Raw genomic sequence first — 16362 nt, forward strand, 5'->3', positions numbered from 1 at the left:
TAGACCACGACGTCCCTCACTGTCGGTTTTGTGCCTTTTTCAACGCCCAAACTATTCATCATCAGGCTGTCTTTGCCAATTACTTTGTACTCGATCTGTGTTCTCCAAAATGGCTTTGTTAAGCCATCCGACTACCGATCTTCTGAAAAAATGTAAGGATAAAGACAGAGACAGACAGCATAGGTCCAAAACTGCCGATGATGCTTCCATTAAGCTAGTTGCCAGTCCGCCGGTACTCAGTGAGGCGCTTTTGCAGCCCCTGATACCCGCTACTTCAGATGCCTCTACTGAGACCCATTCAGAGTCCAGTATGCAGTAAGATGCTTCTTCGACTATGGAACCTACAGATGTCTCTACCTTGGATGGGTCTGGAGCCACTGTGCAGGCACAGGCTTCTGAGGGTGTATTCAGGCTTACAGACATTCATATTAAACTGACGCCATCATTTTCATACAGGCCAAAAACTCACACTACACCTAGAAAACTGATGACCAAACCACAGGCTCAGGCCCATATGCCTCAAAAACAAATGCTTAGAATGGCTGAAGACCTTATTACCTTAATTAGGGGAAGTCAGCCTTCCCCCTCTAAGAGACCTAGAACTGATTTTCTTTCCGATTCTTCTGATCAGGAATCTGATATTTCTGCTCCTTCTGATTACCAGGATTTGCCCTTACCTACTTCTGATGCAGAGAATTCCATTCCCTCGGCTTCCCCTCCAGAAGATCTTTCTTTCGGTGAAACCTTGCATACTCTTAGGGAGCATTTCCGCTGGGAAAGCCAGGATTACTCTGAGTCCAAAAAGAGACTTAGGGAATTCTTACTCCTGCCTTAACACAGGCCTTTAGCTATCCCTCCTGTTCTGGACATTGTAGATGATGCTTTCTTGGAATCTAGCCTTACCCCAGACACTTTACCTCCAGCTCCCAGGAAAGCTGACAGGTACTACAGAGTACCTGGCTCTCACAAGTTCCTGTTCAAAAATCCTTCTGCTGATCCAGTGACCATTTTCCAAGGACCAAAAGGCATTAAGGCCACTGTTGTCAAAAATCCTACCCCTTCTGATAGAGATTCTAGAGCCCCAGACAGATGGGGTAAGAAGTATACACTTCTGCTCCTTTGGCCATTAGGGCTTTAAATTGCCAGTTTCATATGTTAAAGTATCAGCAGCATATTATGGGACTACTTAAACTGAAAATGATGTTGATTCCTGACTGTGCTGAACACAAAGAATTGCAAGATTTAATGCGTTCTGCAGAACAAGTTGGTAAACATACTTTGCGATGTGGTTTTGATGCTTTAGTAGCATCTTGCAGGGGTGCTGTCACTGGGTCTGTACTTAGAAGGCATGCTTGGCTTAAGGAACAAAACTTTTCAGATCATTTTGTTGTCTCTTTTGGCTTTTCCCGGTTAGGGGTCGCCACAGCGGAACTCCGGTCCACTAATGATTGGCAGTAGATTTTTACATGCCGAGTTGCCAGCTCTGACGCACAACCTTCAATGAAGGCATGCCCATTCATACATATCTCCACACAGAAAATGCTTTAGCTGAGAATCAAACAGGACAACGTCTTACTGTGAGGTGACAACACTACCGCAGCACCACCACAAAGCTAAATTACTGGATACTCCCTTAAACCAAGGCTGAAGTCCTCAAAAGGATGGAGGAAAAAGCTAAATCTATGCAAACTGTTAAAGATTTCCTACAAGTACAGCCTCCCAGATTCAGTAGGCATTGGCCTTCAAAGAACTGGTCCTTTCCAGTCCTTCTCAGTCTAAACCTAGGAAGAGCAGACCACCTAGACTACAGTCTCAGGCTACGTACAGATCTAAGCAGTTGGAGGCTCCTACTTCCAAAGGAGTGAGTAGTAAGCCACCCCCTACAGAAAAATGGCACAATGACTTAATCTTAACCCTTCCAAGCCCTGCTCAACTACCTGCTCCCTTAGGAGGAAAGCTCGTCCTGCATGCAAAAAACTGGGAACTCATTACCCAGAACAAATGAGTTTTGAACATAGTCTCCCAAGGATACAGATTCCACTTCCACACACTACCAACCCCAGATGTTTGGCCAGACCTACCCCCAAAGCAATGGGCAGAGGCCCAACAGCAGGTTCTCTCTCTTCTCAATATCAGGTCTATTCAGCCTGTCCCAGCAGTACAAAGGGGACAAGGTTTTTATTCAAGACTTTTTCTGGTACCCAGAAAAGACAACTCCTGGCGTCCTATCCTGGACCTCTCTGTTCTCAACACCTTTCTGGTAGTTCCAAAATTCAAAATGCTAACTCTTCAACAGCTTCTTCCTATGTTAGCCAAGGATGCCTGTCTGGCAACCCTAGACTTAAAGGAAGCTTACCTGCACATCCCAATAAGGGAATCTTGCAGGAAATACCTACACTTCAGGGCAGTTCTCAGAACTTCCCTTTGGCTTATCTACTGTGCCCAGGGTATTCACAGTGTCAATCTCCAGCCATTGCATTTTGCAGGCAGAGAAATATTCACATTTACCCATACTTGGATGATTGTCTGATTCAGGCAGAAGCCAGGACTTGCTATTACTGCACCTGGCATTCGTAAAGAAACTTCTAACCTCACTTGGGTACACCATCAATGAAAAGAAATCTCACCTAGTACTCTGCCAACAGATTGTATTCCTGGGAGCAAGCTTGAACACACCTTCCCAGATGGCATTTCTCACTCCAGAGAAACAAGTTTATTTGACAACCTACTTCAAACTGTTGGACACAAAACCCCAGCTATCTGGAAGGAAAATACTGCAAGCTCTGGGGTTCATGGCCTCTTGCATTCTACTAATTCCATATGCAAGACTGCATATGAGGAAACTCCAATGGTATCTAAAAAGCCTATGATGTCAACATTCTCAGGACCTGGAAACAATGATTTCTATCATTCCTTGTATGATGACAGAGTTCCTTTGGTGGGCAGAGGCCTGCTACCACAACAAGGAACTCCCTTTCATTCTACCCCCTGCCACCCAAACCCTAACAACAGACGTATCAAACTATGCATGGGGGGTTCACATGGCACGGCAGTGCATTCAGGGCAAATGGAACCCAAAACAGATGCACCTGCATATCAATAAAAAAAATGTTAGCTGTACAGAATGCTCTGACAGCCTTCAAAGGCCGTATTCTTCCAGGACAACTATTGGTAAAGACAGACAACACCACAGTTATGTGGTACATAAACAAGCAGGGGGGAACCCACTTGTACCCTCTCTGCAGACTAGCCATGGCTCTGTGGAACACAGCCTTGAGCTACCAAGTACACCTACAAGCTCAATTCCTGCCAGGCAAATTAAATTCACTGGCAGACGACTTAAGCAGAAATCTCATGGACCCACAAGAATAGAAACTAGAACCCAAAATATTCAACCTCTTGAGGAACAAATGAGGAACTCCAGAAGTAGACCTGTTTGCCTCCCCTCAGAACTACCAATTGAACAAATTCTGCACAAGAACTCCCCGCAATCATGCTTGGAAAGTGGATGCCCTGTCCTTTACCTGGGAAAGCCTCTCGGTTTATGCCTTTCCCCCTCTGCCTCTCCTCTCGAGAGTTCTACTAAAGATCAAACAGGACAAGCCAAGGACAATACTGATTACACCAGACTGGCCACGCCAGCACTGGTACCCCCTCTTGTGCAGTATGACACAGCTGCAACCATGGCACCTGCCTCAGACCCCTTCCCTGCTGTCCCAACAGGCGGGCCAGATTCTGCACCCTCAGCTTCAAACCCTGAACCTTGCAGCCTGGCTAATTCCTTGAGCTCTTCTCTAGCATTCCTCTGTAAGCAGGTACTGGATGTCATTCTGGAGGCAAGGTGGCCTAGTACTAGAAAATCCTATGCTGAAAAGTGGAACAGATACTGTTCCTGGAGCAAGTCTCAGGGGATGGGCACAACGGTGCCCAGCTTACCTCATGTTCTATGGCACTTAACAGAAATGCTCCACAAGGGCCTATCCTTCTCATCAATTAAAATTCATGCCTCTGCTATTTCAGCACATTATAATACTGAGCCACCTCTCTTCTCTCACCCCTTGCTAAAACAATTCCTCAGAGGGGCCAACAATGTAAGACCCCACAGGAGAGCTTCCACTCCAGCCTGGGACCTTAAGTTTGTATTGGAAAAGCTCACTCACCCCCCCCCCCCCTTTGAGCCAGCTGCAACAGCAGAGTTGAAATTCCTTTCTTGGAAAACACCCTTCCTTCTAGCCATCACGTCAGCAAGAAGAGTGTCTGAATTACAGGCCCTCATGGCAGTGGAAACCTTCATTATCTTCCATGCGGACAGGGTTTCCCTCAGGACTAATCCTTCCTTTATGCCCAAGGTGATGTCTAGTGTGGCCCTAAATCAGTCCATTCATTTGCCTACTTTTTTCCCTAATCCACAAAACAAAGGTGAACGAATACTGCACACTCTGGGCGTGCACAAACAACTTATATTTTACTTGGACAGGACTAAGCCTCTCAGAAAATCTGAACAGCTGCTAGTTGGCTTTGCTACAGGGGCAGAGGTGAAGGCCATTTCAAAGCAAACCATTTCCAAATGGATAGCCCATTGCATTCATTTCTGCTGCAAGCACCATGGAAAACCTACCCCACAGGGGATAAGATCACATTCCGCCATGGCTGTATCTACCTCTGTGTTTTTTCTCAGAGGAGTCCCTACCAGGGACATCCTAGAAGCTGCTACTTGGAGCTCTGTACATACCTTTACCAAGCATTACCACATGCCTATCTTTTCTAAATCCAGAGCTGGATTTCCCTCTGCAGTCTTACAGGGCTTAATAGCTGGCCCTAATGCTCTTTAACTTCCTCCTCCCTTCCTAAGATTTGGGAATCAACCCAAATGTGATGACTGCAACAGTGAAACATGAAGAACATAGTACAGTTGTGTACACTTACCATAAATGTAGATGTTCGACTGTTGCAGTCCTGGTTACCCTCCCTCCAGCCCCCTGACTTCTCTTGGCTCTATCTTTCCTTCTTGTTTGGTATATTTATTTTTTCTGGTGTATTTGCTTTTTGATTGGGGGTGTACCATACCATATAATTACTTCCTATTGTGGGGGCACCTGATATCTGGGGCAAGAAAAATTAATGTAATGGCATCGGCTGCATGTTTTATACCCTGACGATCTGACGTCATGAAAGAAGCGACAGCATCCGATGCAGAAATTCCAAGACTCTGGTATTCAGGCCTGCTGAGGGCTACCTGCAGGCAGATAACCCAAATGTGATGACTGCAACAGTGAATACACTCGAACATCTACATTTTTGGTAAGTGTACACAACTGTACATTTGGTATCTACTTCTCTGAAGTACAAGCTAACACAGAAGGCCTTTGGCTAATGAAGTTTGCAGATGACTGCAAACTAGGAACCATAGTCGAGTCCCCAAATGATGTGGACATCCTACAGAAGGGCCTCACTGAGACAGATGTCTCGTGTCAGAGCCATGGCCTCAAGCTCAACGCCAGAAAGTGCATTGTCATCCCCTTTGGTAAAAAGTCTGTACTCATGAACTACCACATAGGCGGCAGTCTACTTAACACCAAATGTGTGATAAGAGACCTTGGGACCCAGGTGGACAGTAGTCTCTCCTTTGATAATCACATCACCACAGTAGTCAGGAAATCCTTCTATGTGGCACACCTCATCACAAAAGGGTTCTCATCCAGGAAAAAAGAGGTTATTGTCCTCCTCTACGTGACACTCTTTACACCCATTATAGAGTACAACGCCCCTTTTGGAATGTACTTCACAAGACATCTGCAGCAGCTGGAAAGGCCACAGAAGTACCTCATAAAGAGGATTACTGGCCTCCAACAGATGCCCTATACTGACCATCTCAAAAAACTCCAGCTTTACACTGTAGCATATCGCCTACTCCGAGGTGATCTCTGCCTAACATATAAAGCTATGTCAAACCCAGTCCCTCTGAGCTACATGCTCTAGCAACCTAAACCTTGTCACCACAATAAACAGGACATGCTGGAGGGATGGATTCCTGTCCCAGAGACTCCCCATACTCTGGAACAAGCTATCCATCTATGTCAAGCAAAGTTCCTCATTAGCACTCTTCAAGAAAAATCTTGATGAGTGGATGGGAAATAGGAAATGCACCCCGGGGATCACTTTTGTAGCTCTGCTCGACAGGGGCACAGGAAAATAACTTTTTTGGGTGGCTTAAGCCAGGGAACCTTGTTGGCTAGGCTTACTTAGGCCCTTGGGCCAATAGCCTAGTACCTACCTATGAACCTGTGCTCTTTTACTAGCTATCACCTCAGCTAGGAGGGTCTCTGAGCTGGAAGCTTTCATGGCAGTGGAACTATTTCTCATATTCCATCCAGACAGAGTATCACTCAGGACTAATCTATCCTTTATATGTCCAAGGTGGACAAGGACACGTCCTTGAGTCAAGCTATACACTTACCCACCTTCTTCCCTAAGCCTCAGAACTGGGGGAAGGAGTCCTTCACTCCTTGGATGTGCAGAGATAGCTTTGCTACTATCTTGACAGAACTAAATCTTTCAGAAAATAAGACCAACTCTTTGTGTCCTTTGCCATTAGCTCTGAAGGGAAACCAGTCTCCAAACAGATTATCTCCAAGTTGCTGTCTCACTGTATTGCCTTTTTGTTACTGCCATCATGACAAAAAGCCTCCTGAAACTGTAAGGACTCACTCTGCTAGGACCACTGCTACCTCTGCTGCCTTCCTGAATGGGGTCCTTACCAAAGATATTTTGGAAGCCGCTACCTGGTCATCTCTGCATACCTTTACCAAACACTACTACTAATGAGCCTTCTCAAAGTCTAGAGCAGGATTTGCCACTGCCATCTTGCTGGGCATCCTCTCGTCTCCATGATTTACCTTCCACCCTCATCTCAGCTTTGGGAATCATCCCACAAGTCAGGACTGCAACAGTGAAACATGAAGAACACAGTACAGTTGTGTACACTTACCATAAATGTAGATGTTCGAGTGTATTCACTGTTGCAGTCCTGGTTTCCCTCCCTCCTTCCTCCTTTGCCTACAAGGTAGGCTGTTTCTATTTCCTGTTTATCTTGGACTTCTGCAATTGACTCTTGCCTCCCTAGGGATCCCAGCCCTAGCCATCTGACCCTGACCATCTGCTCCTGCTGGGGGGCTCCGATTTCCAGATTTCCAAGGAGCAAGAAAATAACTGAAGTCATGACATCTTTGGACTCCACTTATACCTCAGCATACTGACATCAGGAAAGGGCATCCACCAGCCACAGGAGGAGGGACAATGCTGGTACTTGTGCCAACCAAGGGCTTCCATGGTGGGAAATCCCACAAGTCAGGACTGCAGCAGTGAAACATGAAGAACATAGTACAGTTATGTACACTTACCATAAATGTAGATGTTCAAGTGTATTCACTGTTGCAGTCCTCTTTCCCTCCCTCCTTCCTCCTTTGCCTACAGTAGTAGTCTGCTTCTGTTTTCTTCACTAACCAGAGACCCCCCTGGGTGTTTACCCTACAGGGCCTTTTTTCTACCTTTGACCCTTGCTTATGGTTCATCCTGGGGTATCCTACCTTCTAATGGGCAAGAAAAAACTGATGTCATGACATCGGCTGGCTCCCTTTATACCCGACCATCTTGACGTCAGGGTAGGGCATCCACCAGCCTTAGGGGGAGGTATATTTTTACTCTGGTAGTTTAGCTGGCCAAGGGCTTCCATAGCAGGAAATCCCACAGGTCAGGACTGCAACAGTGAATACATCTACATTCATGTTAAGTGTATACAACTGCACTTTTTCTCTAGGTGTTCCAGTTTCATCCCACTTTCCAAAGAGTTGCAGTAGGTGGATTAGACAGGCTGAACTTGGCCATAGCTGTGAGTATGTGCATGTGTGTGTGGTATGGAACAGCAACTGCAGCAGGGCTAGCCACCCAACAGTGTAAATATTGTCTCTAGATGATTGTCACTGTTGAAGTGACACCCTGGCTGATGCGCAAAGAATGGGGAGAAAAGAGTTGTGGACAAATGGATGGATGGATGTAATTTACTGTCAAGATCCTAGCATGTTCTGCATTTAGGGTGTGAACTGGTAGGCCTGTGGGAGTCTCCTGCCCAAGGACCTCTTTACTGTGGGAGTCAATTTTTTTTTTTTTTGTATGCTGCCATAACAGGAGCCGTACATGTAGCAGACACAATAAGATGGAACTGTGTTGTGATGCATTTATGACTGAGACCCTTACAATGGCCTTTTCCTGTAAGCTTCTTCCTGCCTGGCACAAGCCTTCAGTCTGTGCTGGAACATGTACCTGTAGCAGACTCTTTCCTCCAACTGGCCTTTGACCACTCAACTTCCCCTTCTCTTGCTTGGATCTTCATTGCCCAGATTGATAATTCTACTTGGGTCAATGTGGCATTGAGGGTAGAGACCCTATTCCTCTGGCCCACCTGTTACTTATTCCTGATGTAGTAGTTTCTGTCCCTCTTATTTCTGCTTATACTCTATAACTGCATGTTGTCCCTTCTTTCCCCTGACAGTATAGTGACTGTTATCCTGGGGCTTCCTTTGTCAGCCTGTTAACATAGCAGTCACTATTCTGGCATGCTATAACATTTCTTTGTGTATCTAACGACATTTATTCTGTTATCCTGTTGGTAATGCTACATGCTAAAGGAACTCAAAAATGGTGAGCAGCAGCATTATCTGGTACCGAATGTTTTGGCACCTTGGTAAATTGAGTGGAGTTTCAATGACTGCAGGCAGAGAAGGATTCATGGTACCTCTGGTGATGGTTTGATCCCCTCCAAGTGTAGATCATGCACTAAAGCATGGGACAGGTGATCCCAAAACACTGCATGTAATCTGGATCATTGCCTATCTATACTTTTGCTACAAATGTGTCCACCAAAATGGCACTGATCCATTTAGATTCTTTCCAAATGAAACAGAGTATCGTTTTGCACAGTCCATGCATTATGCCAACCATCTTACTAGTGTTTTTGGCATACTTTTTTTCTGAGTCCCTGATCCCAATATGTGCTACTAGAAGTAACTGCCATTTTCAGGGTGGTCTGTTCTGACACAGTAAAAGCTGAACTGATATGTTATAGGTACCATTGTTCTTAGAAATGGCTGCAGATGGTGAACCTTTTATGAGGTCCAGATGACAGACTCTTATCTTATAGAGCAGTATAAAGGAATACACACTTAGATGAGCGGTAAAATGTTGCATAGTGCTGTAAAACCATCACTTGGATGAGCAGTAAAATGTTGCAGAGTGCTGTAAAACCATCATTTGTCTACTGATTCCACCAGGAAAATACAAGGTCAGTAGTTAATTAGCAGCTACAACTTTTCCAGATGTTTTCTTTATTGTCCTCTAGCAGTCTTAGAATGGGTTTATGTTGCCTTCTAACTTAAACCACTTCCTGCTTCATACACATTTTCATAACTATGCTCCAGTAAGACACAGAAGTTAGTTTGTACTTAAATTCTGAGGATCACCAAATCCTGCAAAAATAAGGTTTACAGAACATGTAGTTCTTGGCAACTTTTTCAGAAATGTATCCCCTGAACCACTAATGACAAATAACAGAGATAATTTCTGCATGCATACCACAGCTTCCACTTGGTTAGACATGAAACGTGACAACATTCCTGGTTAGTCATTACAAGTCAGAACGGCTCTGAAATATTTTAAGGTTGGTGAAAGCTTATAAACTGATGATATGGCGTGTCTGAGGAGACTATAGTGACTCCACTAATTTATTCATGTTAAGCTTTCCCACTTCTTTGTTTCCTAGTTGAACCCTCAGTGGAACAAGACAGCAAACAGGTGCAGGTAGACCTTCAAGATCTGGGGTACGAAACCTGTGGAAGGAGTGAGAATGAAGCAGAAAGAGAGGAAGCCAGCAGCCCAGGTATGTAACTTGTTTTTGCTTTAAACAAAGCAGAGACTTGGAAGTTAAACAGTGTGTACAATAGGCACTAATGGTCAGTCTGACGTTTTAAGTACATCCCTTGCCCTGAAAGAGCTTACATGGTGACGGGGACCCTGGAAATCCTGCAGATTGAGAAGCAGTTGTGTCATTGCTTGCAGTTGTCTATGGAATGGACAGCTAGTCTGCAGGGGACACATTTACTTATTTATTTTGTGGCATTGTTGAAAATCTCATGATGTGGCTACAAAGTGACAGAAGGTGAAACAGTGCAACAGTAAAGCTGTGTTCTTCTGCTTTTGTTGCTCCTGTCCATGCAACAGCTGAAGTTAGTGGTATTCACCTTACAGAACATGAAAGCAGTTTGGTAACTTTTTTCAGGAGTGCTGGATATGTCGAATAGTTGAAAAGAATTCAGAAATTTGTTATTTCACTAGTAGAGCTCATGACCATGGCAGGAACCTAAGAATGGTGGATATTTAACAAGACAGCTTATTTTTGAAAGTTGAATGGAGAACTGCACACCTCTGTTATAAACTGTGATAATCCATTACTGGGTAAAGTAATTTATGTGAAGAAATGTAGATTTGATGTGCACTTAAGGTTATCTTTGCAAGATTTTATGATACTGCACATTTCTGATATAGTCCCTACAATGTGTTGTGTAAAATGTCCTTGAAAGATATATTTTTCACATTTCATTATGGATTGATTTCTTGCATCCAGTTATCTGATTTCCACTGTGCAGTCATTGCCCGTGAGTGAAGTATTTCAGAGTTTTTGGAAGGTGGTTTACATACAGCAGCTGTGTGTACTAGACAGGCTATAACATTACATTAAGGCCTCCTTGTGGTGTGCCGTCTTAGTTTTGCAGTGTTTAGCATTATAGGTTCTTACATATCTAATTGCAGAACAACATATTCTACCTACACAGCCTAGCTGGCAGTATATGTCCACTGAGACGGGTACTTTCTTGTCTGTTTTGTCCCCTAAGGGAATATAATCACATGATGTGCTAGTACCATTACAGTTGCAGGAGATAGTAATCCTGCCTAGTATACCCTTTTAACAGAATTTAGCAATCTACCTCTCTGCAATCCCTACTTTCTACCTTATCCTTTTTCAGCCTGTCCCATGTCAACATCTCTCCAGATTCCCTCTGCACCAACCATTTCTGATGGTCCATTCCATGATGCCCACAGCCTTTAGTGTAAAAGTGTATTTTTGGACATCCAGGGAGTAATTACCCCTATAACTTGTTGCCTGTGTCCCCCCTCTATTCCCCTCTGTTTTGGTTATTTTTTTAGTCACAGGGTCCCTAAGTATGGCAATACCCCTTTCTATTTTCTGTTGCCTAGGTCACTGGGCTAAAAGTTTTTGTGCTCTGGCATTGTTATCAAAAATACTTGCTTAACAGCAACCTTTCTAAACTCATACAGTATCCAAATACTCCCTTATTTTCCTTTAGCACCCAGCAATTGCTCCAGCTCTTGTTCTGTAAGATTTCCCTTTGTTTGAAAAAACATTAACCTTTGATAATCACTCTAAATGTTTCCCATTCCTTTTTCTCCGTATCTTTTTTTTCTCTTATTTCTAGCCTATTTTTTTTAATTCCATATTCATTGTTTCTCACTACTTAGCTATCCCTTCTGAAGAATTTGTTATAGGTAGGTACTAGGCTATTGGCCCTAGGGCCTATATGAGCCTAGCCAAAAAGGTACCCTGGCTTTTGCCACCCAAGAAAATTATTTTCCTGTGCCCCTGTCGAGAAGAACCCCAGAGGTGATCCCCAGGGTGAATTTCCTATTTCCCATCCAATCATCAAGATTTTTCTTGAAGAGTGCTAATGAGGAGCTTTGTTTGATATAGATAGGTAGTTTGTTCCAGAGTATGGGAAGTCACTGGGACAGGAATCTCTCCCTCCAGCATGTTCTGTTTATTGTGCTGACAAGGTTTAGGTCCCTAGAGCATGTAGCTCGGAGTGATTGGGATTTCTTTATGGCTGACCAGGGAGTTCCTCGAATCATGGGATTTTACTCTTTTTTGCAACAGTTTCTTTTTTCTGTTGTAGAGTTTGTTTATGGCTGGGGACCACCAGATTGGCTTCCTTTTTTGGAGGATAGCATCTTGGTTCTGTCTCTTCGTAACAACTTTTAATTCGCTTTCCACTACCCATTCCTTAAATTTCTCTATTTTTAATAGTTTGGTACTTGATTACCTTCCATTTTTATTTTACTCTCTAATGGTACATGGTCTGATATAGTTTTTGGATGTGTTTCAAAGTTTTCAGTTAAATACCTATGCTGCTGTGAAATATAATTCTGTTCAGTATAATGCAGTTGTTGTACCTTGGGAAATAATATGTAAATTCTGTGTGCGTTACTCCTACTTTCACATCTTGCATTCCAGCTGTTCTCGTGTATTTCTTTCTAACTTCATTTACTTCATTCCCCCTTCTAGGTCCCCCAATGCATCTTCAGTATTGATTACCAGGTTTGCCCCCAGTACATCTTCAGTATTGATTACCAGGCTTGTCCCCAATACATCTTCAGTATTGATTACCAGGTTTGTTCCCCAGTACATCTTCAGTATTGATTACCAGGTTTGTCCCCCAGTACATCTTCAGTATTGATTACCAGGTTTCAGTCCCCAGCCTTGAATAATATTCTCTGCTGGAAGATAATTACCTTTCAAATAATCCTCTTAAACTCCTTAATAGTAGTTTTAGGTGGAATTATAAGCAAATGCCAGTGCAATCGTCCTGCCCTGCCAGTAACCCGTTATTACCACAAGTCTACTATTGCTGACTTTCTTCTCCTCCTGTGTCACTATTGGAAACCCGTCTTGCAAACAGTATTATTACCCCCCTTTTTTATCTGTCCTTGACACACCACCGAATAACCATTCTGGAAGCTGTTCTTTGTCAAATTCACATACTCATTTCTAAGTGTCTCCTATGACATTACTGTTTGCATGTTATATTTCTTAATATAATTCAGTACTCTGCTGGCCTTGCCTGCTACTTTTATTAAGCTAACATGACTCAAGTTCCTTCTGCACCCCCCCCCCCCCCATACAGGGGTTTCCCAGTTGTTGACTTGGAGTCATCCTGCACAACTTCACTTGTGGTCAGCCATCACACAGCACAGGTCAGGTTTGTAATGACCCTTGGAGGCAGCTGATCTGGTCCCGCTGATCTTTCCTCCCTAACAGCAGCCAGTCCCATCTTAAACTCCTCCCTGTCTACCCTGGTATCTGCCCACTTTACCTCACACCCAGCATTGCACTTCTTCTTTCAGCTGCTCCCATTAGGGGTTGCCACAGCGGATCAACTGTTTCCATTTCTTCCTGTCCTCTGCATCTTGCTCTGTCACAGCAACCACCTGCATGTCCCCTCTCACCACATCCATAAACCATATCTTAGTCCTTCCTCTTTTCCTGTTACCTGGCAGTTTCATCCTTAGCATCTTTTTCCCAATATATTCGGCATCCCTCCTCAGCACATGTCCAAACCAACGTAATCTTGCCTCTCTGGCTTTGTCTCCAAACCTTCCAACTTGGGCTGACTCTCTAATATACTTATTCCTAATCCTGTCCATCCTCGTCACACCCAGTGCAAATCTTAACATCTTCAACTCTGTCACGTCAAGCTCTGACTCCTGCCTTTTTGTCAATGCCACTGTCTCCAACCCATATAACATAGCTGGTCTCACTACCCTCTTGTAGACCTTCCCTTTCACTCTTACTGGTACTCGTCTGTCACAAATCACTCCTGACACACTTCTCCACCCACTCCATCCTGCCTGTACTCTCTTCTTCACCTCTCTTCCACACTCACCATTACTCTGAACTGTTGATCCCAAGTATTTAAACTCATCAACCTTCGCCACCTCTACTCCCTGCATCTTCACCATTCTTCTATCCTCCCTCTCATTCACACACATATATTCGGTCTTAGTTCTGCTGACCTTCATTCCTCTTCTCTTTAGAGCATATCTCCACCTGTTCCCTACTCTCACTACAGGTCACAATGTCATCTGCAAACATCATAGTCCACGGGGACTCCTGTCTGATCTCGTCTGTCAACCTGTCCATCACCATTGCAAATAAGAAAGGGCTCAGAGCTGATCCTTGATGTAATCCCACCTCCACCTTAAACGCATCCATCACTCCCACCACAGACCTCACCGCTGTCACACTACCCTCATACATATCCTGTACCACTGTTGCATACTTCTCTGACACTCCCAATTTCCTCTTACAATACCACAACTCCTCTCTAGGCACCCTGTCATGTGCTTTCTCTAAGTCCAGAAAGACACAATTCAACTCCTGACCTTCTCTGTGCTTCTCCATCAACACTCTCAGAGCAAACATTGCATCTGTAGTGCTCTTTCCTGGCATGAAACCATACTGCTGATCACTAATCATCACCTCCCTTTTTAACCTAGCTTCCACTGCTCTTTCCCATAACTTCATGCTGTGACTGATCAATTTAATTCCTCTGTAGTTACTACAGCTCTGCACATCACCCTTATTCTTAAAAATCGGTACCAAAACACTTTTTCTCCATTCCTCAGGCATCCTCTCACTTTCCAAGATTTCATTAAACAATCTAGTTAAAAACTATGTTGCCATTTCACTTAAACACCTCCATGCTTCCACAGGTATGTCATCTGGACCAACAGCCTTTCCATTCTTCATCCTCTTCATAGCTATCCTTACTTCCTCCTTGCTAATCCATTGTACTTCATGATTCACTATCCCCAAATCATCCAACTTTCTCTCCCTCTCATTCTCTTCATTCATCAGCCCCTCAAAGTACTCTTTCCATCTCCTCAACACACTCTCCTCACTTGTGAGTATGTTTCCCTCATTATCCTTTATCACCTTTACCTGCTGCACATCTTTCCTAGCTCGGTCCCTCTGTCTAGCCAATCAGTACAGGTACTTTTCTCCCTCCTTAGTGTCCAACCTTTCATACAACTCTTCATACGCCTTATCCTTAGCCTTCGCCACCTCTCTCTTTGCCATGCACCTCATCTCCTTATACTCGTGTCTACTTTCTTCATCTCTCTGACAATCCCACTTCTTCTTCGCCAAGCTCCTTCTCTGTACACTTTCCTGTACTTCCTCATTCCACCACCAGGGCTCCTTGTTATTCTTCCTCTGTCCAGATGTCACACCAAGCACCTTTCTAGCCGTCTCCCTTACTAGCTCTGCTGTAGTTACCCAGCTGTTCAGTAACACTTCACTGCCACCCAGTGCCTGCCTTAACTCTTCCCCGAACTCCACCGCACAATTACCCTTTCAGCATTGCACTCTCCCCTTGATTTCCTTTGAGGAAACTGAAGCAGAGTATTCCTTCGGTACAACCTTCTGTCATTATGTGATCATCCGTCTATTGTTTAAGTTTGGCCACTTCTTTCTGCTATGCTTCCCATCTTGATCCCTTCTGCTAACTTCTTTTTAACTTTATTCTTTGCTGCCTTATAACACCTGTATGCCCTTTTTGCTAGCCTGAGTGTAATGTACCCTTTGCTACCTCCCTACCACCTTCTTTCCCCCCTCGTAAGCCATATTTTATTTCTGTAATTACCTTCATGGCCCATGACCACATTCATTTCCTGCTCCCACTCTGTCTTGGATTTCAGAGTCTTCTGGCCTCCTCCAGGTCAATTCAGATTCCATATGAGAATTCACATATTTCTTTTACCCTGTCCTTTATTCTATCCTCCAGTTTCTCCTCCTCCTCCTCTCTTGTTGCTTTTGATGGATGGCACACTATATCAGATCACAAGCTGTCCCCCATTTCCTCTACCTTAACTATTTGAGCACTTAAACTACCTTAACTATTTGAGCACTTAACCTAACCTGTAATTCCAGCTGTACCCTTTCCACCTTCAATTTTGGTGCTCTTCATCCTCTCTAACCTCCTGTTTGATGACTTCCTATATGTAGCGTGCTGCTTTACCCCTCTCTCTCACTCAACAGGTAATTCTAGGCATCCCCTTGTCCCACTGCCTCCTGTCATTAGCTTGTGTTTCTGTGATACCAGCATGTCCACCCTCCCTTCCTCTCCCTCATCTCTGCTTGCATGTGCCCCATTTTCCTACCTAGACTCCTTATTTTACATTGTTATATTTTACTACTAAGTAATATCCACTCATTCCTCCTGCATCACTTCTTGCGGCTCCCCCCATCTTCCTATGCAGACAATTTATATTACAGTGTTACATTATAATGCTAAGTAATGTCCACTCTTCCATCCTCTCGAACTTGCCTGTAGCTTCCTCATTTCCCTATCTGGATGCCTTATATTATTTTATATTGTTACATTGTAATACTAAATAATGTACACCCTCCTCTCCTGCATCACTGCTTGCATGTTCACTTCTCCCTCACCAGACTCC

General features: G+C 44.0%; 1 protein-coding gene across 7 annotated transcripts in view; it reads left to right on the top strand.

Moving 5' to 3' along the window:
• The window catches only part of LOC122813133 (phosphodiesterase 4D interacting protein), a 1898306-nt gene that overhangs the window by 1548585 nt on the left and 333359 nt on the right, over window positions 1-16362 (top strand). For all 7 annotated transcript variants that reach the window (XM_044085281.1, XM_044085280.1, XM_044085276.1 and 4 more), the window contains one exon: window positions 9815-9931. In XM_044085281.1, coding sequence (XP_043941216.1) covers window positions 9815-9931 — 117 coding nt within the window. The remainder of the gene's footprint in view (window positions 1-9814; window positions 9932-16362) is intronic.

This window comes from Protopterus annectens, chromosome 10.part0, assembly GCF_019279795.1.
Source record: "Protopterus annectens isolate FY-2018-M chromosome 10.part0, PAN1.0, whole genome shotgun sequence".
Classification (NCBI taxonomy): domain Eukaryota; kingdom Metazoa; phylum Chordata; order Ceratodontiformes; family Protopteridae; genus Protopterus; species Protopterus annectens.